At 49.7% G+C, this 24,828-nt stretch overlaps 1 protein-coding gene across 4 annotated transcripts in view; it reads left to right on the top strand.

Moving 5' to 3' along the window:
- Positions 1-18,398, top strand: part of CFAP70 (cilia and flagella associated protein 70) — a 41,112-nt gene extending 22,714 nt beyond the window's left edge. For 2 of the 4 annotated variants that reach the window (XM_076070475.1, XM_032962922.2), the window contains exons 21-28: positions 411-659; positions 1,189-1,427; positions 3,403-3,555; positions 4,149-4,310; positions 6,776-6,865; positions 7,699-7,800; positions 12,488-12,535; positions 17,351-18,398. In XM_076070475.1, the coding sequence (XP_075926590.1) occupies positions 411-659; positions 1,189-1,427; positions 3,403-3,555; positions 4,149-4,310; positions 6,776-6,865; positions 7,699-7,800; positions 12,488-12,535; positions 17,351-17,431 (1,124 nt within the window). In that variant the 3' untranslated portion in view covers positions 17,432-18,398. The remainder of the gene's footprint in view (positions 1-410; positions 660-1,188; positions 1,428-3,402; positions 3,556-4,148; positions 4,311-6,775; positions 6,866-7,698; positions 7,801-12,487; positions 12,536-17,350) is intronic. The other 2 variants (XR_012945616.1, XM_032962923.2) reach the window with 2 other exon arrangements.
- Positions 18,399-24,828: the final 6,430 nt, after the last annotated feature.

Here is a 24,828-nt window from a genome sequence, read left to right as displayed (position 1 = left end):
AATGACCCTTGTGTGAATGAAGGAGCTTATATTTATATTGTCCTTCTGTTGTAGTCGTTGCAGAATGTCAATGTTAGCTGAGCAACTCTATCTGATGCAATTTTACAATCTTAGCTGATGGTTTGATTTCTGGAGATACTAAGAATCACACTCTCATAATTACTGGCAACTCTTCCTCTGTGATTGAAAATGTTACCACTTTTCTGAAGTATGGAGTTCACGCTACTTCTTCTCACCTCACTGACGCCAACCATTTCCCAATTAATTTCTTTCCATTATGTCTCCAGTTCGACATGGTCTGACTCTTCAGATAATGAAGGAACTTCATTTAAAATGTGGGTTTTCGCAGCCACGTCATGTCACTTGTTTAATAAACAATAATACATTCGAACAATGTTCCCGTGGCACAGACGAGGAGCCGCAGGAGGCGATGGAGCCATTGCGAGGGCATAGCTCGGGCACCAGCCTCCTCACACGGACCCCGTCGCTCGACCCCAGCAACGCCAAGCTGAGCGGCGTTGGAGACACAGCCGACGAAGAAGCCACCGCCGCGGCCACCACAGCCGGTGGCACAAACGCGGGGCGAGACGACTTCAACAATGACAAAGCCAACGGCGGGGCCAGCACAACCGATGGAAACACGTCGGTCATCGCCGCAGGTGCCGAGCAGCCTGGCCTTGAGCCGCCCCCCTATTCCGGTGGCACCGACTGATAGCGTTTTCCTCCACAGTTCCAACGGTGTTTTACTCGAGGGGAGCTTGCATCGCAGGAGCAATTCACTGTTGGTTGATTAGCGGTAACTTTCACAATCCTTATGAAGGTGACATACTGTGTGGTGACAGGAAGGGCTTGTCCACATGAAGCCCCTGAGGCACAAGGCAACAATATTGGCTATACTATATTGATGAGTCCTAACACGCAGTGGGAGTTCTCGGGACGAAGATAAGTAAAGATTATACTGGTAGGAACGAAGTTGTAAACTGAGTGTACCAGCCTGCAATAGATTAATGTGTCCGTCCGTCCGTCCCCTTTCAATACTTTAACGAAGTGAAAAATTCCAATGATCCTACCAGCCCACGCTGCAGGGACCTGTTATTGCAGGAGGACCTCGCTGTCGACGGGTTTAGTAATTGAATGACCGTGACAGGCCCTCTAAAAACTGACAAAGGCATCTGCGCTCTCGTCCAGCAGAGGGCAGCGTGGGCATGCCTCCTGGCCGAGAGTCGAGCGCCACACACGCTGCTCCTACCACGAGTGGCAGCGAGCAGGCGCTGGCTGGACGCCTGGCGGCGGACGTGGCAGCGGTGCGGGAGATAGGACAGGGAGCTCCGCAGCCTACGGCTTCTGCTTCCACCCCAGCACCGGCTTCTACCAGCTCTATCTTTATGGAGGCAGCTCGCTTTCTCCTGGATGCTGGCGCTATCCAGGTTACCATTTTCAGCATCATTAATGTTACAGCCATCATCACTGTCATCATAATCATCATTGTCACCATGATTGTTGTCATCATTAATATCATCATCGCTGTCAATCAGTATTGTGGTCACCATCATAGTTGTCATCGTCATCGACATCATCATTATCATCCTCATCATTAATAACATTATGATTGTAATCAGTGTCATAATATAATCATTCATAATTATAGTCGTTTTAGTTTATTAAGTGAAGTGCCTACCATTAATATGGTGATATTTACCTACGAATAATTAAATAAAGAGGCGGTAGGATCATTTTTGGAAGACTGAACTTAATACTGAAAAGCAACCAATGTTCCTAAAGAAGAAATGTTTTTCTCACCATTCTAGACAAATCTGTGGCTCTCTAATAAATGATGAAAAACTTATCAGAACAATTAAAGCATGTGTATTATACACTCAGTGTGATGATTAAGGGGAGCAGTGGTGTAGTGGTTAATGCAGTCATTAACCCACTGAGCTATCAACCTTGCTACCTCAGTTTAATTCCAAGCTTTGGATAGCAAAAATCAATGATTATGATATCCGAAGCAGTCCTGGGTCTCTACTCCAACACCCCCCTCTCCTGTCTTCCCACTTTACCAACCGGCACTGACCAGCTTGGGGAGGCCCTTATCCAGGAGTGGATTGACAGGAGCCTGTCAAGCGAACTTAATTTATTATGGTGATGACACATGGCATGCAAGACATGGTGCATGGGAAGAATCCTACGATCACATTCTTCCGTTTTGCTGTATGTAAGTTGAACTTCTTTCCCACTGTACGTAGCCAACTGAACTAATCGAAGGTGCGGGAACAGTTCACCAACATTCCGGGCAATTGTTACTGTTAATTGTTTTTTTTGTATTACAAGCTGGAAGGTTTCCACGCTATTTCACACCATGCAAAGTCGTGTGCCTTCTGCAATGCACTCATTCACAGAGCAACTGAAAATTCCCAGTACTGTCGGCAATCACAAAAGCGGCAAGTGAGTTGGGATTGCGTCCACTGTTTTCAACTATAACTATTTTGCTAGAAGCAGGGTGATTCCGTTTATAAATACCATCATGATTTCTTCTAGTAATACTCTCACGTTCATCTCATGTTGATAAGTCACCTTTTGCGTTGTGATTATTGTGCTCTTCTTACCGTTAAAGAATTTAGAAACATGCGTTTAGATTATTTTGCTGCTATAAATTTCCACGTGGTAGCGACTTCGCTCAGCTATCATTTGTGGCTAGGTCGCTTCTGAAAAGAAGCTAATAGCTCAGTGGGCTTTACCTGGTAAGATAAAATAGTTTATTTTCATTTGAAGCAATTGGCGGCTCCCCGGGGTCCCATCACTGCCCCAAGGTGGGAAAACCCGTGTAGCAACACGAGTCTTGCCTTACCGACAACAAAACTAGTGTCAATCGATTGGCCTCGTCGAGAGCTACTCGGGGCACTAAGTTTCGTAAAAAGTTGAAAAATTACATAAACACGTTAAATTCACTGCCTGGGGGGGCGGGGCTCGCCTTGGCAAAGAAGCTGAGGATCGACGGCTGACCGGAGAGCGTTGTCGCCGTGCGCGACTGCGGCGGACGCCCCCCGGGGCTTGCGTTTGCCCGGTGGGGTGGCACCCATCGTGTTGATCGCCGCCTGCTGGCGCTTGTTGGCGCGAGTCTGGGCGGGCGGTGCGTTGCTGTCGGGATCACGAGTGGGCGGACTGAAAAATAATAGTTATTGACCTGATTTTTGCGGGACTCCGGGGTCCCGCCAAATGATTCATTTGTATATATTTTTTGAGTGATTTGTTTACCTTTCCTATACTGTGCACTCCTATTGTGTTTTTGTTTTGTTTGTTGTTGTAACGTTCTGACCCCGTGCCCCGACTGGACATATGTGAGAAAGCTTCATAGCTCATCGGATTCCTCCAGTATCAATAAATATTCCGATTCTGTTCCAGCTCGCGGAGCGTGCCTTGGCGCTGGAGCTGGTAAGTGCCGGCGGGCGAGAGAGCGGGCGCTACTGCACGGCGCTGGCGCGACTGCTCATGCTGCGTGGGGAGGTGAAGGAGGCGGAGGTGGCGCTTCGTGACGCCGTGTGGCTAGACCACCAGGTGATGTTGAAACACGTCCCCTTTAGCTCCGACGCTGGGTTTGGCTGTTTAAGTTCTCTCATCACAACTGCCGTCGTCATAATCATCAATCACATATCGATGTCGGAATCTGTCGTATGTTGGTGTATGTATCTTGCTGAACTTATTTCGCACCGTATGTAGCCAATTGTGCTCATCGGAGGTGCGGTGAAGGACAGCAAATTGAACACAAAAAGCCATTTTAGGCCAATTGGGATCATCTGAGGTGCAGAAATGGGAAACAAAAGCTCATGTGTATAAGGAAGCATAGAGAAAAGCATGCTGGGAATTGGATTGAGAGACACGGACAGGAAAAACGTAAATCACTGAACAAATGCAAATTAGACATTTAGTGAATGTTCACAAAAGTAAGTGAGTTTGGGCAGGATACGTCACGAGAAGAATGGATGATGATGCCCATTGGTCGAGACTAACAACGGAGTGGCAGCCGAGGGAGAGAAAGCGCCCGAGGAACTTTAAACTTGCGTGACATCGCCGTGAGTGGCCACTGTCTCTTTCCCCGCACCCCCCTCCCTCAACCCCTCTGACCAACTCACGCTGTGGTCCCACCACAGGACCCTGACGGCTGGGCCCAACTGGGTCACGTGTGCTTGTTGACGGGGCGAGTGGGCGAGGCCAAGGATCATTACCAGCGCACGCTGAGCTTCACGAGCGACGCGTCGGACACGCGCGCCGTGCTCATGCGCCTGGCCTCCATCTACACGCGAGACACACAGGTACCTAACTAATAAACAATTTTTTATTCCACCAGGAAAGGCCCACTGAGCTATATAGATATTTTTCAGAAGCGACCTGGGTATCACAATGATAGCTCAAAGAAGTGGCTTGTCATCATTTGGAAATGTATCGCAGCCAAATATTCTAAACACACATTCTAAATGTGGAGGGAAAACTCGGAGGACCCGGATAAAAATCCACGCAACCACGGGTAGAACACGCAAACTCCAAATATACAGGCGTCAAGGTTGGGATCGAACCAATAACTCCCTGTATACCAGGCGAGGTAGTTAACATCTTGCCACCGTAGCACCCCTGGTGATGGAGCACAGGTCGCCCACCCATTATCGTTCCTCCCACTGCCCCTTGCTGCTGGCTTGCTCCTTCCTCTCGCCTTGCTAACAAAGCAGAATATGGAAATAATAACGAGCAAAGGCACGCTGCTCACAAAGAATAAGAAGGCATGACTCCCATTATGCCTTGTGTGCGTGTCATGTGACCACCACATTGCATGTATAATGCTGTCAGCCTTGTCTTAACCACTGACTTAATGTCGCTTAAAGTACGCCTGAATTCTTGTGTAGACCACCAGTTTATAAGAGTTGGTAATGTGACCATTCCATTCTGCACCTATTTTTCTATTGTGATGAGTTTTTTCATCATTCACAGAATGCGTTTGATTTTAATTAGAGCACGGTGCAAAGTGAGTCCACTCAGAGGTGATTAGCTCGTTCTGTGAGTGAGCCCCCCTTTAGGACGGCGCGTGGAAAGCATGGGGCACCTCGCGGGCACAGCGACCAACGCACAGTTCCCCCTTTGTCATGCAACGTAGATTACAACCCTTCCCTTGGCGCTGTATAAAAACATTCCTTACATTAACGCATAAATCCGCGCGTGCTTTTGCATTGACGCCGCCATTGTCATCTCCGCGGATGGCGACTTAATGTGGATTTTTTTTACCCCCATTTTTGCACAACTCCCGTGGCAAGGTGACCAAAGCGACATTGTCCCATTCAACCCGCCGCGGCAGGATGACGAGATTAAGCCTGAGCCTGCACCCCCACTTATCACGGCGGCACGAACATCTGATTTTTGAATCGCAAAACTGTTTACCGCGGGGCGTCCGTCGTTAACATTCCCGCGAATGTTTAGCTGGGTTTTATATATCCGTGGATACGACTGCCTTTAGAAGGCTAGGAAAGCGTATCCCCCGATGAGGCCATCGCCACAGAAATAGCGCGCTTGCCCGCCGGCCAGGCATGTGATGTCACTCGAAACCGAGAGGGGTGATCAGGGTGATCGCACGCCGGTCCCGATGTCCCGCAGCCATCTCCACCGCCCCCCCCCCCCATCCCGTGGCCCCGGCAAGCCGACCCCGGGCACGCTGGCGACGTGGTAACCGTAGCCGGGCTGCGGAAGAGCCGGGTCACCCGGTCGCACGTCGCTTGCATGCCTCTGGATGTGCGGTTGTTAATGATGGCTTGGGGTTTTATGGTCCTGCGAAGATGCGTGCACTGCCACTGCTCCCACTTGCTACTAAATTACTGTTGCCACCTCCACTAAGTAACCGCTGTGTTTATGCATTTAATGCAGAGTGGTTTTTATGAGCAGCGACCAATTATAAATGTTTGGTTTCTTTCAAAATGCAGCTGACTTATTGATATACCCTTGACCTTGCTAAAAAACAACTCTTGTTTGAAAAAAGTGTTGAGTAAAGCAGTGAAGCTCTATAAATAATAAAAATAGTGCATGACGTGTCCTGAGTTATGTATAATACAATATCAAATGATTATGCGCTGTCTTGGTCTATTATGAGTTATAAAGTAGCATTATAACGTCAAACTGAAATATCCCCAAGTTGTGACTTGAGCACTCCTGTCTATAATGTCAGGTAACCTGGCAACGTTTGTTCAACTTGCCACACCCTGATGATGATAATGAAAGTTGAAACCACTCCCAGGGTTTGTCCATCACGAGGTTGCAACTTGTGACCGTCTCTATCTGACAAAACAATGCTGCTAAATACATTGGTCTGGAAAGGCCTGGTTGAATGTTTGGCATTCGCATTTAAACGCACCCTTACCTGTGGAATTCTTCATGATGTATATAATGTAGCGTGCTTACACAAATATTAGATACAAAATTATTAAATGCTAATTTACGATCTTTTCCTAATATTGTACCGATATATTACCATTTATAGTCTCTACGTTTTGGGTGGGGGGGGAAGGGGAAATTAGAAGCTTGATACAAATCCATTGTTCTCCTGTAGTATGTTAACACAGCTACGCTCCCTGCCTTCACCAACCCACATTGACCAGCAGGATGGAGTATGGTTAAAACAAATCCCACGACTCACACGGCATGACGAAGGCCTCATCCAGCAGTGGATTGAAAAAAGGGCTGCAGATGTACATGTGCGAGGCTGGGGTGACTCACTTTGTCGGTATTGTTTGTTTCACAGTTTGAGGAGGCCAAACAGGCGTATCTCCATGCCTGCAAGCTGTCTCCGTCCTGCTTGTCGTGGCTGGGCGTCGCCATCGCCTGCTACAGGGTCAGCCGCAACGTTTACGTTTCTTGGCAACTCTTTACATTAATCTGATATACGCTACAATAACCCGTCCATCCTTCCTGCCTCGATCCGATCACAGACCGCGAGATCGACTCTTCTATGCCACAGGGCTCTGTCTTCAGCAGTTCTTGAACGCCACGGTGGCAAGATGCTAACTAGCTTGCCTGTATGCAGGAGGTCGTGGGTTTGATCCCGACCCTGACACCTGCATATTTGGAGTTTGCATGTTCTCTCTGTGGTTGCATGGATTTTTCTCCGGGTTCTCTGGTTTTCCCCTCCACATTTAGAATCAACGTGCGTTTAGAGTATTTGGCTAAACGATAAGCCACTTTGTTGAGCTATCATTTGTGGCCAGGTCGCTTCTGAACAAGAGCTATACAGCTCAGTGGGCCTTACCCGGTGAAATAAAAAATAGTTTAGTTTTTAGTTTTATACCACTGCTATCCCCTTTCCAATGTCCAACTGAGCCGTGACGGAGCTATGCCGGGCCAGCTGATGCGGTTCAGGAATCGGCAGCTTGTTTTTCTGCCGCAAAACCCAAGCGATGCCACCAACGTTACACACAGTTAATTAGCATAAAATGAAAATTATATCACCCTGACCCTACTTTGCCCCCGATTCAGAGGCCAGAGTCTCCCCAGTATGATTCTGGCTTGGCTCAAGAAAGTAAGCGAGTGAAAAAATGAGCTGTACTGACGGTCCCACGCCAGCGCAGCTCAGATGAGCCAACGTAAAAGGGGCATTATAATTCCCATGCCCTTTACGTTGTGCCATGAAATTTTACTTGGTTGTTCCCCCTCGTGTGCCGCTGGCAGCTGGGAGAACTGACCGAGGCGGAGGACGCCCTGGCTGAGGCCAACTTCCTCAACAACAGCAATGCGGAGGTGTGGGCCTACCTGGCGCTTGTGTGTCTACAGGTGAGCTCCTACTTCTGTGGCTCTTTCAGTAAACTATGCCATTCGGGTCGTGGTAGGGAATGGGAGGCTATTTGACCATGCTTTATTGTAGTAAAATTAATACAACTTATGAAACGCATTCAATTTTTTTTTTAAACTTCGGAGCCGCAGACTCGAGTTGGCTCGAGAAGTAAACGCAGTATGGCGTGGACTTGTCAGATTGATGGTGCCTAATTGGCCTCATTAAATGGCCCTGGGGTGGGATTGGACCCCGACGCTGCCAAGAATCAACCCCAGGCGCCCCCATGACGCCAATGTGCACGCGACCAAAACCTCCGTTGTGAGCCGCCCCGCTCTCCGCTGTGCCGGTCACTCGCCCTGCATTTTACGATCTCCCCATGCGATGCCTCTAATTGCCCCGATGATCTCCGGTCATCTGTCGGTCGCTTCCCTCAATCTTTATCAGCCTTTGTTGGCTTTAGTCTCTGTGCCTCTCTGTATGAATCTTTCTATAGATATAAAACATTTGCTTTGATTTCTAAAAAGAGCCTCACTGAGTCTGAAGACCCATTTTGAGAAGGGAATTGTTTTTTTTTCCTGCCAAGTCGGCTTTCTCTTTGCTCATATGTCTTTTTGTCTGTCTATTTGTCTGTCTGTTTAGCTACCTGCATGCCTGCTTGTCTGTTTATCTGCCTGCCTATCCAACAAAACACCTGCCTACTTGCCAGTCCATCTATCTGCCTGCATGTCTGCCTACACAGCCAAACATTTATTTATTTCTCCCTCCCTCACTCTTGTCAACATTTGTTTTCATTTTACTCCCAAGTGCATCTTGTGCATCGACACAAACGACCATCTGTGAAATTTTTGCACGTGTACACCGCAACGATGACGATAACGGGAGGTGAGTGAGACGGGAGGACAGGTAGCTTCCTCCTCTCCCGCGGTCAGCGGCAGTGGTGGTCCTGCTCCGCGTTTTCCCGCCTCCGTCAAATGGGATTAGGCCGCTTCCTCGGGCGTCTGTCAGCAGCGTGGTTGGGGGTCCCCGCGCAGCCCCTCCCCGTTTTCTGCACGGCCGTCGCTTTCTCACCGAGCGCTGGCCCCTGCCCTACCGCTCGCTGGCTCTGGAGGCCTTGGCACCATGGGGTTTATTTGGGGGATGAATGAATAAACGAGGGCTCTAGGCTGTGGGAGTGCTAGTGATGATTGTACGGGGGTGAAGAATTGCAGGAGCCCAGCAGTTAGCTCACTCGCCAGTGAGCCAATTTGCACGGGGTTGATGGTCTGATTGCTCTAGCCTGCCCAGGATATGCTGCCGGGCGCTGTTATCACTGAAAACTACCTTCATGATCTGACATGGACATTTCAAAGTTCGTGTGATGTCTCCTGCGATGTTCTAGAGTTGAGTCATGGCTCAAATCTCCAATTATAAAATTGTCTCTGACTATAATAGTCATGCCATTGTCTCAAAGCCACAACGAATCTAGACTCGTTTTTATGAGCCCCCTGCTGCATTGGGATGTTTGGCCAAAACCATTAATGAGAGTTTGAGGAAGGAAATTGGACTACCCAGAGAAAACCCACCATGCAAAGAAGAGGGTTACCCTCAAATCTCCACACGAATAAATTCAAAAGTGAATTCCTGCACTGCCATCACTTGGCCACATCGCAGCCCAAGCCTACAACACTTATTGTTCCCAGACAATCTCCCATTCAAATATCTAGGATCAATTTTTCTTGGTTTCTGAGATCTGAGGATTAGTTGATTAATTCTGAACTAAATTCTGAAGTGGGAGAGTAGGCCAAATACCCTTTCGAGGCACTTTCTTGAGCTTCCTCTAGTTAAGGCCCTTCTGCTAGCAGTGATGTGAGCAAGTAATTTCAGGGCTACAACTTTACCTTTCCGTATTATAATGTGTATTCGGCCAAGGTTTTTTCTCTCTCTCTCTCTCTTTCTCAGATGGTAGTTGGCCATTGCGTGCCGAGCACATCTCCACTCCACCGCCCACCCCCTCCCCGTAACCCCACCGCTAGGACCCCACGGGTTGCCCTGACTCCCTCCCCCACCGCCCTCCCAACTCCCCGCGCCCGAGGGCAGGCCTGGCTCACACGTTGTCACCAGGCCCACTTCTCAGAGGCAGATTAATGAGAATAAAGCGACGCGCCCGGCGTTCACCGCGACGCTTTTCAATGCCACCGCCGCACGCCCCGTTGCCGAAATGCTCGCTGCCTAAAAGCAAAGGGGTGGCGGGGAGGAGAGGGGGTGGGGTACGGAACGTTTCGGGCCGGCAGGCAAGACGCGACTTTATTTCGTACGGCATCGTGGCCATATGGTGCCTGCCACTTCAAGAAACAGTCCGCAAATTACATGCTGCCAACGCTGCGAGCATCATAGCCCGCACTCGTTGGGGTACTGGAGAGGAATATTTCCGAGCTTTGAAAAAATACCGTTTCGAATATAATTGTTTTTTTATTGAACAAGAGGCCATTACAAAGCACGAGCGATAGGGCAAAGGGGTACAGCGTTTTTTAAAGTGTGACCCGCCAAAAGTTTTTGAAAGTCCTATTTGGTCCTCATAGTCCATGGTCCAGAGCAGATATTTCGGGTACCACTTCAGATAGCAGAGCTTTAGTAGTTCCAATTTATGTATACGGCCATTCATTTCAAGTCGTTATCACATAATTCATTGTAATTGGCCACATCAAGAAATTGGAACCACAATAGCTATGTACTGACAAGCGATCTATCTCTGTCTGGGTTCAAGGACTATGAGCAAGAGAAAGGTGTCCTATTCTTGTGTTGAAGGCAGGCACAACCCAAAACTACAAATAGTTCTACCTTACAGCTACGCACCCAGGCTACGTGTCTCGGACTGTCCAACATGAGCATGAAGCTTCGTGAATGAAAATTGAGTGACTTTCCCGTGACTTTTATGTGACTTTCATGTGCCTTCGAGCTGAATCGAATGCCACTGCAGTGCCTTCGCATGAAGAGATTCAGTGGTTAGACGGCAGTGACATCGCTAGAGCACTGTAATAATAATTAACAGTTTCTAATGCACACATTTCGCAAATCGGATACATTGTTCGATCAAGGACTTAGAGGTGTGCAACCAAAGCTCAAAGCTCCTTGTATGACTTTGGCCTTAAAGTATATTTAAAGTATTTTTTGTTTTCATTTTGTGGCCATCCTTGGACCAGAGGTGGAGATTCCATATTACTATGGCAAGGCTAGTCTTATCCTAATATTATAATGACTATTGACTATGAGGTGCAGTCTGAACAGGTGGTTCTCATTTTCCCAACCACAAAGGGATGATGATTGATAATGGGGTTGAATTGAACCTGGCCAGGATTTGATTTTTTAATCCTACAACTGGATGTATCTTAATTTTTTGTTATCAATGGCACGTGGAGTTTCTTTTCCTTTGCTGTTTATATTATGTCATTCAGATGCTAACAAGCATTGCGGATCAATTTATATTAGTTTATTAGTTTAAATTAACAGCAAATTAAGCCTAATGCAGTGTGTACAGATGTCAACAAAGGATACGCAATGAAAAGGTTGTGCGCGTTTATTAAACATGCACTCTCACTTAGCGAGTATATAAACACAAGTGCTGCACATTAGCCTTGCACTAATAAAGCCCCGGTTTGTTTGTATCTTGCTGACATAATTCAAATTACTAAAACACAAACGTAAATATTTTTTCAAAGCCAAATACCAAAACATCCCAAACACTAGATTGCATCGCCACCCTCTCTAAACGAACTCTCCGTCGGACCCCATAATTGTAATTAGGTTGTTCACCAAATCTAATTGGCACCAATTAACAAGCGAGAGGCAAAACGTTGAATGAACCGTCCAGCTGAATCGCGCCCTTTGTGCCGTTCACCTATTGCGGGGGGTGGTGGTGGGGGTGCTGCTCACGTACAGCTGCGGGCGACGCTAGCGAGGGGGCAAGCTGGAGGAGGGATGACGACGCGGACGAGACGAGAAGACGTGGGGGATGGAGGAGGAGGGGGAGGGGTGAACGAGACGCACAGCGCTGGTTCGGGATAGAGGCTAGAAATCTGGGGGGGGAGGGGGAGAGAGTTGGGGGGGGGGGGTGCTGAGCGTTGGGAAGGCCTCTCCTTTTAGATTTTTTTTAAAGAGCTGTTTAGGGTGGGAGTCATTTACACCGCGGGTGCGTCTGTCCATTCTGGCTCTGTCAGCAGCTGCCAAAGCATTACCACGGCAGCCCTACAACCATGTCACCGCCACTGTGTCAGGGCTCAATGAGGGAGGACCCCAGTCCCAACCCCATCGTCGACCGCACGGCAAAAATAAAAGCCCCTTCCTTTTTCTTTTCTTTTTTTTCGGCCTTCTTTTTCCTCCCCCCCCCCGTACCCCCTACCCCCCATCCCACTACTCCCGCACGCCTCCCTTTCCTCGCTTTTTGTATTCGCTCGCTGAATAAACACTCTATGGCTGGACCTTCACAGAGACCGAAACAACGCGGGGTTGTGTTTTGTTTTGGTGGGAAAAGAGCTTACTGATGTTCTGTTACTGTGTTTCATTTTTTTCTTTCTCTTTTTTTACCAAAAAAAAATGCGCATGCACGCACCCACGCACGTACCGACTGCCTGTCCGCCACCACCGCCGCTGTCTTGTCTTTCCCTCTCCGTGTGTCTGTCCGTCCGTTCGTCCATCTGTCTGTCCACGAAGACGGGGCGGCAGCTGGAGGCGGAGCAGTCGTACAAGTACGCCGTCAAGGTGAGCTCCCTTGTCGGCTCGCCCACCTGTCACACGGTGCCTCTGCCACTGCCTTCCACACCCAGTGGACAGTTGAGGGTTTGGGAGATGGAAGGGGTGGGGGTTGGTCGGATGCTGGGTGGGGAAGACAGCTGCCGTCCACACTGACCTGTGGAGGTCATTCGATGGAGAGAAAATAAAATCCTCAGTCAACCAACGATGATCTCCTGAAGAAACCCACCGTGTAGTCGTCCGTTCAAAACAGCTGCTTCTATTGCAGACGTTGATTGGCCGTACCTCTGGGGAGCTCCAAAACGTTGGCTCCTAAAGGAGCGTTACTCTGTAGATTTATTCGCGGCTTTGCACGATGCGAATGTTTATCGTTCCTCAGCGGTGGAGTGAAGTACCGCTGTTTGCGATCATTACCGTGGGATCTCGTGGCATCTGGCTGAGCGGAGGGGATGCGAGTGCGTGCCGTGTTTTTTCCCCCCCAAGGCCTCCGCTCAGTCCCTGTGTTTGCATTTCTGCAATGCGGCCCTTGTTGCACAGCTTGTGTTGGGAATGGGTTAACTTTGGACATTTGAGATGGGTCCGCCACCCCTGAAGCCGCCCAGCCTCCGCGCCCTTTAAATCGGGGTCCACTAATCTCGCCACACTGCAAGCTGTCAGTCAGGCCCCCCTCCTCCTGCATTAGCTTGAAAATTGAGCATTCGTCCATTTACCTATTCGACGTGTTTTACTTTGCCCATCGCAGGGTAAGAGTGCTGCGCAGGAGAGGGCAGTGTGGTCTGTTCAGTGAAGTGTTGGAGTGAAGTTAGGGAAACAGCTTTAATCACAGAGATGGCTGCACCAATGTGTATATGTGAAGGGCATTAGTTGACCACATGAATGGGGTCCCATGGGTTCACGTATGCTGATGAGCTAAATGCAGCAGCAGATGGGCTCTGCATACCGGCACATCAAGTCTTATGAGACGAACGTAACTGCTCCAGTGAGTTCTTCTACATTCGGAGCCTGAGTCTTCGCCATATCGACGTAGAAACTTGAACTTGAGAAGTAAATCTCCACACGACAAAAAATTAAGGTCATCCATGTAGCCTATGTAGGCTGTTGGGGCCGATGGACGAGACTGCTGACGAAAAATTACAAAGGGGAGAACGCACGCCCAAGGAGGTGATCAATGCGGAGATGGAGCAATGGCATCAGTTCAGGGTGGCATGGGGAGGCCTTCATCCCGCAGTGGATCAGCAGTAGCTCATGGTGAAGATAATCACGGTGAACACGATGATGACGATGATCAGTCCGCTTCAAGGTGGCCCCATATACCTCCATTCCCCTCACCCTCCCCACCCGTCCTGCAACTGCTGCTCACCCGACAGCAGCAGCCCTTCCCCACCGGTCCCCTGAGACCACCGAGCAGCCGAGACCCACAGTGACCCACCCTGCTCGTGGCACGGCCGCCTCTCTTTGTGCTGCATGCTTGCCCCCGCCCGCCTGCCCGCCCGCCACGATAGAGGAGGGTCCTCCCGTGTTCTGCCGCCGGCTCTCCACACACAAGCACCGCACGCCACTCCACGTCCTCCTGCTCCCGTGCCTGAAACCACTACCACCTCCCCACAACAAAGACAGATCCCCCGTGTAGCCTTTACTGATTTTTTTAGCAAGTGCTGTTAGCGAGCAACTATGAAGGCCGGCACAGTACACAGGGGGGTGAGGTGGGTGGCCAGAAACACGCCGCACCGCCTTTGTCTCCCCAGTGGCGATGTTTGCACACCGCACCAGGCACTAATTTGAGGCTGAGTCGACCTAGGGGAGGCCCAGGACCGGTTCAGATAATCGTCACCGGTCTTGCCGAACTCGGGTTCACAGCGCAGCGCGCTACCCACTACACGCTCCCCCACACACACACTCACACGCATGCACACCACGCGCCACCCCTCGCCCTCCTCCTCCTCCGTGTCCTCCTCCCTTTGCCTCCTGTGCACCAAATTCCTGGGCCGCTTGGCAACGGCACCCCGGAAACGCATTCTGCCCATGCTGCTTAATTATGTATAATTACATCATCTGAAATCCATTCGCCCGCCACGGACGCCATAATGTGTCTGTTTGTCTTTCTCACTGCCAGGGGAGAGGCCCCTTTCAGGCACGGCAAGCCTGTCCGAGGCGCCGACCACACGGACACTCGTGTGGAGATGGGCAGAGGAGGGCAGGTGGGAAGGCAGGCATAGAAACCGGCATTAGAGATAGACTTAGACACGAGCATAGCGGCAGTCTTAGAGATAGACATAGACACCTAGCATACAGGCATGAAGATATAGCAGCCAGCATCGAGGTCGGTTATTGAGACAAGCATAAAGACAGGCGTAGAAGTAGGCATAGAGGCAGGTATGGAGGCAAGCGTTTCGGGAGGCAGAGGGAGGAAGGCAGTGGTAGATACAGGAGTCGTCGTCTTCATCATTATTTATGACCTATCCACCGCTGGATGATGGACTTCCCAAGCCGTCGCCATCTCATTGTCTCGCAACACAAAAGCCCATTTAGCCGCTGCACGCGATCTGATGTCATCACTCCATCTCTGCAGTGGATGACCTCTCGGCGAGTTCCCCGGTTTGGCTGCCACTAACCGGCCATCGTCACTTCTTGCAAATGGGTCCTGCCCAAGTCCACTTTTCTCTACAATGAATACGTCACTTAATTGCATATCTTCTCTGATCCACGTGTTTCTCTTTTTGTCTCTTTATGGCTCCCAGTGGTATTCCAAACGTACACCTCTCCATGCTCCCTGTCCTTTAATCACAGGCGGCTTTCCAGGATTTGAACCCAGGATCTCAGCAGTGCTAGCTCAGCGCTCTGACCTCTGACCTCTAAGCCTCCTGGCTACCTCATCAAACGTTACTTATACAATTTGGTTCGGAGATCACTGTGCACACCGTGCACATCCACACGTCCCCAAAATTGTCTGAAGTCAGTCCACAGCTCGCACGCTAAGGGCGGCGTGTCTTTTTTCCCCACATTCCCTGACAAAATCCTCAACGTCCCTCGTCCATCCACTCTTAGAATGGGAGACGCACGTGCCACGACAATCCCTGCTTGGCCTCGTGCGCGTCCGCACCTCGGCAATGAGATACAAAAGTTCGAAGGGCGGGCACTCGCGGTTTCCTTTAGCACCGCGATGGCAGCGGCAGACAGGACAGAGCGCGTGCATGCCCTGTGCTGGCATCGAGGCTGGCGCTAGAGGAGAAGAATGCTTCCCCAGATAGGTGCGGAACGACAGCGGTGCGCGGAATGCGGTCGCTGTTGGCGCGAGCTCTAACAGCCGGACTGAGCGACTGACGGGAGTAGAGCCGGAGGTCACCAGATCGGCTGTGTGCATGCGCGCGCAAACCATTCGCGTGCAAGCGCTGTCGATAGGGGACGTGCGTAACAAGGTCACAGCGAGTTCCGGACCAAAGCTGATGGATTACTGTGGCAAAGTTGTTGCACTGTGTTGTCTGTGTGCGTGTAATGTCTCGCTGTGTTATCCCCCAGGTTTCACTTCATAAAGAGACTCAATTGGGCTCTCAGCTGGTTTGTGCCATCTCTGCAGGGGATCCTCCAACCAGCTTCACCTATTAATTTGGTCAATAATGTTTGCCGTTTGCTTATCATCACATGACCCAGAACGCACATGGTTCGGTCTGAGAAGCTAAGCAGATGTGGAGCCTGCATAGTGCTTGAACGGGTGACACCCACGCATAATTCAGGTGTTGTAGGTGGCTGAGGGGCTGCTGTCTCAGCAGAGGGCAGTGCAGCATCATCCATTGTTGAGCTGTACTCTTCCCCAACGTCTGTACTCCCTGCTATCGCTAACCTGCACTGCCCAGCGTGGGAGGTAATGATCAAACAACTCCCGTGGCTCGCGCGGTGCGGGAAGGCCTTCATCCAGCAGTGGAATTACAAAAAGGCCCGTACTTGTACGTGCACATTTCCTCGTTATTGATGAGCGCCATGAATTGAGCGCGTAATGTACACCCGGTGAGGCCTACGAGCTCGTTGTAACGTGCTTTTGCCACTTCTAGTCACTGGGATAACTCAATCGCCGCTCCGACTACACGCGCAGTGCCATTGCCAGGCAAATGCCTGCAAATTTGCCCATGCCATAGCATTGCAATTTTCTTTTCTTGCAGCATGAGCGTTAATCCGTGTCGGTGCATTCGACGATTTAGAACGTATACTTTCCATTTTGAGGTGAGTCTTTAATTAACCAAAGTAACACAAGCACGTGTGTGATTTACGGGGTGTGCGCGATGCCGACTTGGCAGCCCGGAAGCATGTGAGTGACGAGTGCAATGTGTTGGCTATCGCGTGTCCCAAGCATCCTCGTATAATCCGCACTGGGCCAGGCAGCGATTAACCCAATGCCACCGCGACCACCACCACAACTGTTACCACCGCCGCCACCAAGCGCTTAGCCCGCTATCCTTAACCTTTTTCTCACCCCCCACCACCCCAACGCCACCACGTCCCCAACTCAAATCACCATTATAGCCCGCTCCGTGTCAGCCTTTTTGGGCACGTGCTATTTCCACAGTGACTTCATGTCAGTGGGTCTCGGATTTTACTGCGAGAACTTCCCCTTCCCCCCCCCCCTACTCTTAACGAGACGGCGGGTCCCATGACGCCGCGGCACGCTGTGCGCTCGCCCACGTCTCACTTTTCGCCCGCACGGGCCCCAAGAGTTGGATAATTTGGCCGTCTTCATTGGCGAACGGGAATACCGCCGTACGGGGGGGGGGGGGACGATGCCCGTTTTGACCTGTCGGGCCCGCTCGCTTGTCTGTGCGTTTTGCATTGCAGCTCAACCTGCAGGACGAGCTGCTCTTGAGCGAAATCCACGAGGGGCAGCGGCTGGCAGGGTTCGGGAACCCGTCCTTCTGAGCTCCGCGGTTGCCCGCGCGCCACCGCCGCGTTTGCCAAGTGAATGTAAAGCGGCGTGCGCATGCACATACACGCTCACAAACGCTCACACGCACGCACACGCTCACGCACGCGCCTCGTGCACGTTTAAACGGCGGCCGTTCGCCCACCACGTGCTGCCAACACTGTGAAAAATAGTTTCGGTAAAAAGTGAAAAATAGTTTCGGTAAAATGCTAAAGGTGGGATTGAGGGTAGTGAGATGGCTGCTACTAGTGGACGTTTGGCTAGTCAGTTGGGGTTAGGAGTGCGGCTCGTAGTAATGGTTGGTTGGCTAGCGGGTTAGGTTGTAAGGATATTGTTAGGGTCAGAGGTACTGTGCTGTTGATTAGGGTTTGGGGTGGGATAGCTTTAGTTACTGCTTGGCTAGTCAGATGTAAAGCTATGGTTAGAAGTAGGGATAGAGCTCGTGCTGGTGGATGGTTAGCTAGTTCGTTAGGGTTCGTAGCAGAGCGAGTACTTGTGGTTGGTTGCTTAGTTTAGCGGTAAGGATAAAGGTTAGGGGTAGGACTAGTACTGGTGGCTGGTTGCATAGAGGTAAGGATATTATTATGGTCAGAGGGAGAGCTAGTGTCAGCAGCTCGTCGGATAGTCAGTTATGGTTAGGGATAGTGCTAACATTGATCGAACTTTCGCACTCTGCTCCAAAACCGCTTGCATCTCTTCCCATTTGCAGCGTATGAACTTTCAGCTTTTGGCCGCGTTTTGTTTCTGGGGTTTATAGTTTCGTCATCTCCTGCTCGTGCAGCATCCATCACTGAGAGCAGCTGGTGGTAGCAAGATTTGCTGCGCTGTAGTTGAACACAGCGGCCAACAAGTGAAACATGAGCTCGCAGCCTCGAATTGCGAGCAGTGTCACGCTCCATCTGTACAGCCACGTCGATGTACTCTATTGACAATAAATAAACATTCGTTCTTTAAAATGAATAATAGTTGCCAGGTTTCCAATTTTTTTTTGCTGTTCAAACGAATGCCTTTTTATTTCACGCAGCAAATTAAGGCAAAATGTAAGTGGAGGAAAATGTATGCATTAAAAAAAAGATATATCGGTTTTCAAATGCATGTTATTTATGGTACAGTGAGTGTGAGACAAGCTCCTCATCAACAGCACCAGCCATGATCAATCCACTGCTGGATGAAGCACTCCCCAAGCCGTCGCCTTACTTCACGTCTTGCGCCGTAAGCGTCTGGCACCTGCACACAAGCTGATTTCATCACTCCATCTCAGCGGCGTTCGTATCTTTCTCGCCAGAAGAGAAACATTTTCTGTCCGTGATTAAATCCATCCGACTGCAGACAGCCATGGCAAGGATGAGACTAAACACTGAATTACTATTTTTTTTTTTGCCAGGTAATGCCCACTCATATATATAGATCTTTTTCAGAAGCTACCTGGCCACAATGGATTGCTCAACGAAGTGGCTTATCACATGGAAATTTATATCAGCCAAATACTCAATGCAGAGGACCCGTAGAAAAATCCATGCGACCACGGGAAGAACACGCAAACTCCAAATACACTACAGGAATCAGGGTCAGGATCGAACCCACGACCTCTTGTATACCAAGTGAGGTAGTGAACATCTCGCCACCGTGGCACCCCTGAAACGATGCATACATCGGTCTACCGACACCAGTAGGCTGTAGAGAATAAGCAATTCCATTTTGTAAAGTGAAAAGTTCAATTTACACGAATTTTTATGTTATTATTTATCCTGTGGCTTAATTAAAACCCAGTGAGTGGCATCAAAGGATGACCATGCTGCCGTGATGTAATGGTTAGCACACTGGACCTGCAATCCAGAGGCTGTCTGTTCGACTCTTAACTCCCGACGTGGCAGTTAAAACAATGGTGCAAGTTCATTAAATCCCGAAAGATCCCTGGTTTTGATCTTCCAGGAAGCTCATGCTCCACCCTAAAACGCATCCGTACAAACTATTGCAGATGTGAAATTTAAAAAAAAACTCTCCAATGTGCAACTGTGGTCATCCAGAACATGCCATACAACAAATAGCGACGCAATGCCCCGATCCACAAATACGAAGGAGAAATCAGAGCGATACACTCCGCTACTCCTGACGCGGTTACAGTATCTGTGCCTGACCACCTGAATGTGCAATTGTACTTCTTGCTCTGCATCTACATCAGCCGTACGACGAAAGAAGTGGATTAAATCCCTCCCACTGCCTGTATCTTAACTAGGAATATAAATTGGTGCACCACAATTAAGTCGATCGCCATGACGCGCATGCTGGGCAAAAGTGCAGGTGCTCCCACATCTTTGAGCTCTCTTCACTTGATACAGCAATTTTGCCGTGACGGTTTCCACCTGAAGACGGAAGCTTGTGTTGCCTCCGAAACGTCGTGAATTAATTTAGTTGTTTTTATTTTATTTTACCTCCGTGACTTTACCGAAAAAAACAAAGAGTATGAATCCTTGCAGCCACGAAAGCTTCAAATCTAGAATTAGCTCCCACATCTCTTGAGCTCTTTCGAGTGGACGCCTTCTACTTGCACCCGCGTGAACTGGTGATTACAGGGCTGTACCTTTACCTTTCACTTATTGAAACAAAACAAAACAAAAAACTATCTCAAGTGAGCTTCGAGGACGGGCATAAACAATACACGTGACTGGTTATGGCAGATCCAATTTTTTTTTCCTTCCAGAACAGCTTCGGGATGTTGCACCGGCATGTGCTGGCAAAGACTCCGGCTTCACCCGCCTGGACTCCCACACATGCGAATAGCAGTGGAGAACACTCGAACTCGAACGCGGATAGGTCAGTGACCCGTGTGTGCGCGATGAGATGCTTAATTGAGTTAGTGGGCGCATGCCTCGCCGGCCAGAGCAGATTTCGCACAACGGCAGTGGCAGCAGTGGAATGTTTACAAAGAGACCCGAAGCAGGGCTATGACTTCATGCGATCGTCTTCTCACTGATCTCACCCCGACTAAATTTGTCCCGACACCGGACCCCTGCTAATGGCCCTGCTGTCCCTCTCCGCTTTCCAGAGCCAGATCAGCTTTTAATATCTTGATGTTTTTTTTTACTTTGCGCTGTAGCTCCGCCACGTGTGCGCGTGAGTGCGTACGTGTGCGTGTTTTTTTCTGTTTTTTTTTTCATTGCTTGCACCCGACGCGTAAGGCGACCCCTCTGGAATGCCACGCGCACATGGCGCTAAATGTTGAGCATCGATGGTGTCAATCATTGGCGTTGCTGCTTGACACCGCCGGATTCCCGCCGCTTGCTCCTGCAACACTGACGAAATGATTTCTGTATTAACGGAGATATTTTTATGAGTTCGCGTGTAAAGCGCTCTGAGATGCCCTGGCGCGCAGGGCACTCGATCGAAAAAAATGATGAGTATTATTAATCTCCACCTTTGTCCGATCATCAAGTTACATTGTCTCCATACGCAGCAAAACAGGCGTTGGCGCGGTGTGCGTCTTCACTGATGGAACATAGCGGTGGAAATTCCACATTGCCATCGCGTGAACAAATCTATTCGTTGGACAACCACACTGAAGGCTTGCAAAAAAGCGGTACACATTTTACCGACCTCAAAGTAACAATGGGTCGGCGGCCCCTAGCAGGGATTTGACCTACTTGCTTTTAATTGCAAGTAATTTTTTATTTGTTTTGTCACAGCTCCCCACCCCTGTTAGTGAAGCTGCGCCCAACATTAACGGACATCTCGACTGAAACTAAGTGTTCTTGATTCATACGTTTTGTAATACAATGGGCAGTGCAGACAAAATCCCCTGCACGATGGTGCCACGACTATGCTTGCCCCCTTCGCCAACCCGCACTGATCAGCGTTGTGTGATTTACAGTCCATGAGCTCAGACCAGATATTTCACTTGAGCTGGCATAACCTTCGCGGTTCCAATTTCTGATGTGACCAATAACAGTGAGTTATGTGATAACCATTTCAAGCGAGTGGGATCATCAAGCGATGCCACTCTCATTAGCCGTGTAAATACATCGGCAGGATTAACGTTTTGCTACCTTCCGTGGCACTAATTTCTGCTCTGGCCCATAAACAATTATGGCCAAATATCCTCCCACGGAAAAAATGCACAGACATGTATTGTAACATTTAAAATAATATTCTTGGTTCTTTCGGTAAAGTCACGTAGAAGGGAAACAATAAAATAAAAAAAATAAAAACAAAATATATTGTTTATACTTTACCGAAAGAACCAAGAATATGAATCCCTGCAGTCACGAAAGCTTTAAATCAATATTTAAAATAATGTTAATTATATTCCTTTTTCCAATGCCTTTCAACTGAACATTAAAGCATTTATGCTTTAGCTCTGCCTGTCCGTAACAAAGGGGGTGGACACTATGACTCTTATAAACACGATCCAATATGAACGAACTCGTGATATAATGTTGAGTTGCTATTCGGGACTCGTCCTATTGAAATGAACACGATCCAATATGAACGAACTCGTGGTATAATGTTGAGTTGCTATTCGGGACTCGTCCTATTGAAATAAACACGATCCAATATGAACGAACTCGTGGTATAATTTCGATTTCAGCGCTGTCCTCCAGACAGTCTCGTCCCTTCACCTGATGAAGGCCGCTTGTGTTGTGGCCGAAACGTCGTGAGAATATTATTGTGTTATTTTATTTTATCAATTTATTATTTTATTCTCATTCTACGTGACTTTACCGAAAGAACCAAAGAAGATCGTGGTATAATGTCGAGTTGGTATTCGGGACTCGTCCTATTGAAATAAACACGATCCAATATGAACGAACTCGTGGTATAATGTTGAGTTGCTATTCGGGACTCGTCCTATTGAAAACCGGCCAAATGTATCGTGCAAACGACCAACACAAATCTCTTTAACAGTGCCTATTTACTTCGGTTATGAACTGTTACAAAAATCTCTAATAATGCCAGTCGACCCCTTGGTCCACTCAGCCTTAAATGGGTACTGGGGGAGACAGAGGTTAACTGGGCATAGTCGTGGTCACACCACCCTCCCCCTGTGGTTCGTGTTGGCCGCCACAGGTGCTCGCTAACGTGAACGATCACAAAGGCCCCGATGGCAGGCGTGGGTGGCTGAGTATCTCTTGGGTGAGGGTTATCAGCTCATCGGTGCGCGGTTGTCGGCGTGTCTCGTCGAGTGCCGGTCCTCAAGAGCACTCTCGCACGCGCACCGTCAACGCGTGTCTCTGCCGTAATTACAGGCGAACGGGAGTGAAACGACATCAGTGGCTCTGGTTGAATGGCTGGGTTGGGTTGTACGGGTGAGTGAGAGGTTTGGTTCGTGAAAGATAGAGTGAGTGTGTGACTATAAACATTTGAAGAGTGAATGAGTAAGAGATTGAGTGAGTTTGTCGGTGATGTAATGATTGAGTGAATGAGTGAATAAAATATTCGGAAGAGTAAGATTGGATGACGGAGGGAAAAATCACGTGAATGCATCAGTGAAAAATATTTGGCGAGTTCGGGAAAATTTTATTGAGTGGGTGAGCGAGTGGCTGTGTAAGTAAGGTGGTGAGTGAAAACGTTGACGACTGAGAGATTGGTAATTACTGAGTGTGTGAGAGAGCGAGTAAATGACACGGTTAGTGAGCAAGTGAGTGAGAGATTGCGTGAGCAAGTGAAATATTTTGTGAGTATAATGTAATATTGTTCAATGAGCGAGTGAATAAAATGAGTGAGTGGGTGAATGAGCGAGTGAATGACTGAAGGCTGGAACGCAGCCGAGCCCGCACACAAATCACCCTTATTTATGGGTCCGCACAGGTGTGGGGGGCTTTCTAAATGCGTCTCGCGTGATGTTTGTGGAGGCACAGATATTCCCGTTACAACTGCGGCGGACACACCACGTGTTCGTGTGTGTGTGTGAGTAGTGGCGCGGTGGTTAGCGCACTATGTTCTACGAACCCCGGCGAACCGAGTTCAAGTCCGGCTCACAGCCACCAACACCTGTGACGATTATCTGAGCCGATCCTGGGCCTCCCCTAGGTCAACTCAGCCTCAAATGAGTGCCTGGTGCGGTGTGTTAACATTGCTACTCGGGAGACACAAAGGCGGCGGGGCGTGGTGCTGGCCACCCACCCTTTCGTGTGCCTTGCCGGCCTTTATAGGTGCTACTTGCTAACAGCACTTGCCCCAACAGTCTGTTACAGGCTATACGGGAGATCTTTGTCTTTGTGCGGAGCGATAGTGGAGCGGATTACCACCCTGCGCTACGAACCCGGCGACCCGCGTTCGATTCCCGCTCACAGCCACCAACACCAGTGACGATGATCTGAGCCGGTCATGAAGCTCCCGCCAGGTCGACTCAGCCTTAGATGAGTACCAAGTTGCGGCGTGTGAACATCCACGTGTTAACTTCAGCCTGGTGGTGGTGCTAGCCACACCACTCCCCCCGTCCGCCGGTGTTGGCTTCCCTAAGTGCTTGCGAACAGCTCCCCTTGTCCCAACAGTCTATTCAAGGCTACACGGGGGATCTTTATCTTTGCCCATGCGTGTGTTTTTAGACCTTGTCAGTCGCCTCCTCCCGCGAGTCCGACGTTGGTGGTCGGTGTCTTGTGATCAACATCAGCACCATCCATCGTCGCTGCTACTGCTGCTGACGTGCAACACTCTCTCGTCATCATCATCATCACCATCTTCCACATCTCTTCCTGTGCTCCCTCATTCTCACGTTGGTTCCCTGTTACAAAATCAAGGAGTGTCTCTCTCTGTTCATGGGTCATGATCAGTCATCAATCATCATCTCTCCACTCCTGACATGCACCATCACCATCATCATCCTCTCCCCCCCCCACCTTCTCCCTCCCCACCCTTCTCCTCCCCTCTGGCCTCTCTCCCCACGCCTCTGCTCACGGCTGCTTTCCTGCGTTCTGGCCGCGCTCATGGTGACGGAAGTGGAGTGTGCTCGATCGGTGTCTTTGTGCGACGCGGCCCGCCTCCATGGAGACCCGCGACTCAGAGAGGCAAAAATGCCCTCGCACACTCGGGGCCTCCCTCCACCGCGCCCTGCCCGACTCCGTGCCCTTTGTGCCTCCTCCTCCACCCCCCCACGCGCCTCCTGCTACTTCTCCCTCGGCTCTCCGCTCCGTGGATCACTCGCCTTGACGCGAACGTCAACAACGCACGCCAGCCCCATCAACACTGACACTAGCCCTGTCTATACGCGGCACGAACACTGGCACTAGCCCGAACATCAGCACCGGCACTAGCCCTAAGAATCCATGGCACTAGCATTGGCAATTCGTAGTCTCAACGACAATGCGAACAGCAATGCTAAGACGGCACATACCGTTATGTTAAAGTCCAATCACCCGCAATGACGCGAACGTCAGCATTCGCGCTCATCATTGCA

This window comes from Petromyzon marinus, chromosome 29, assembly GCF_048934315.1.
Source record: "Petromyzon marinus isolate PM22_M1 ecotype Great Lakes invasive population chromosome 29, UKy_Petmar_22M1.pri1.0, whole genome shotgun sequence".
Taxonomy (NCBI): domain Eukaryota; kingdom Metazoa; phylum Chordata; class Hyperoartia; order Petromyzontiformes; family Petromyzontidae; genus Petromyzon; species Petromyzon marinus.
Note: the sequence above shows the minus strand (reverse complement) of the source record. Positions and strands in the feature narration are given on the sequence as shown.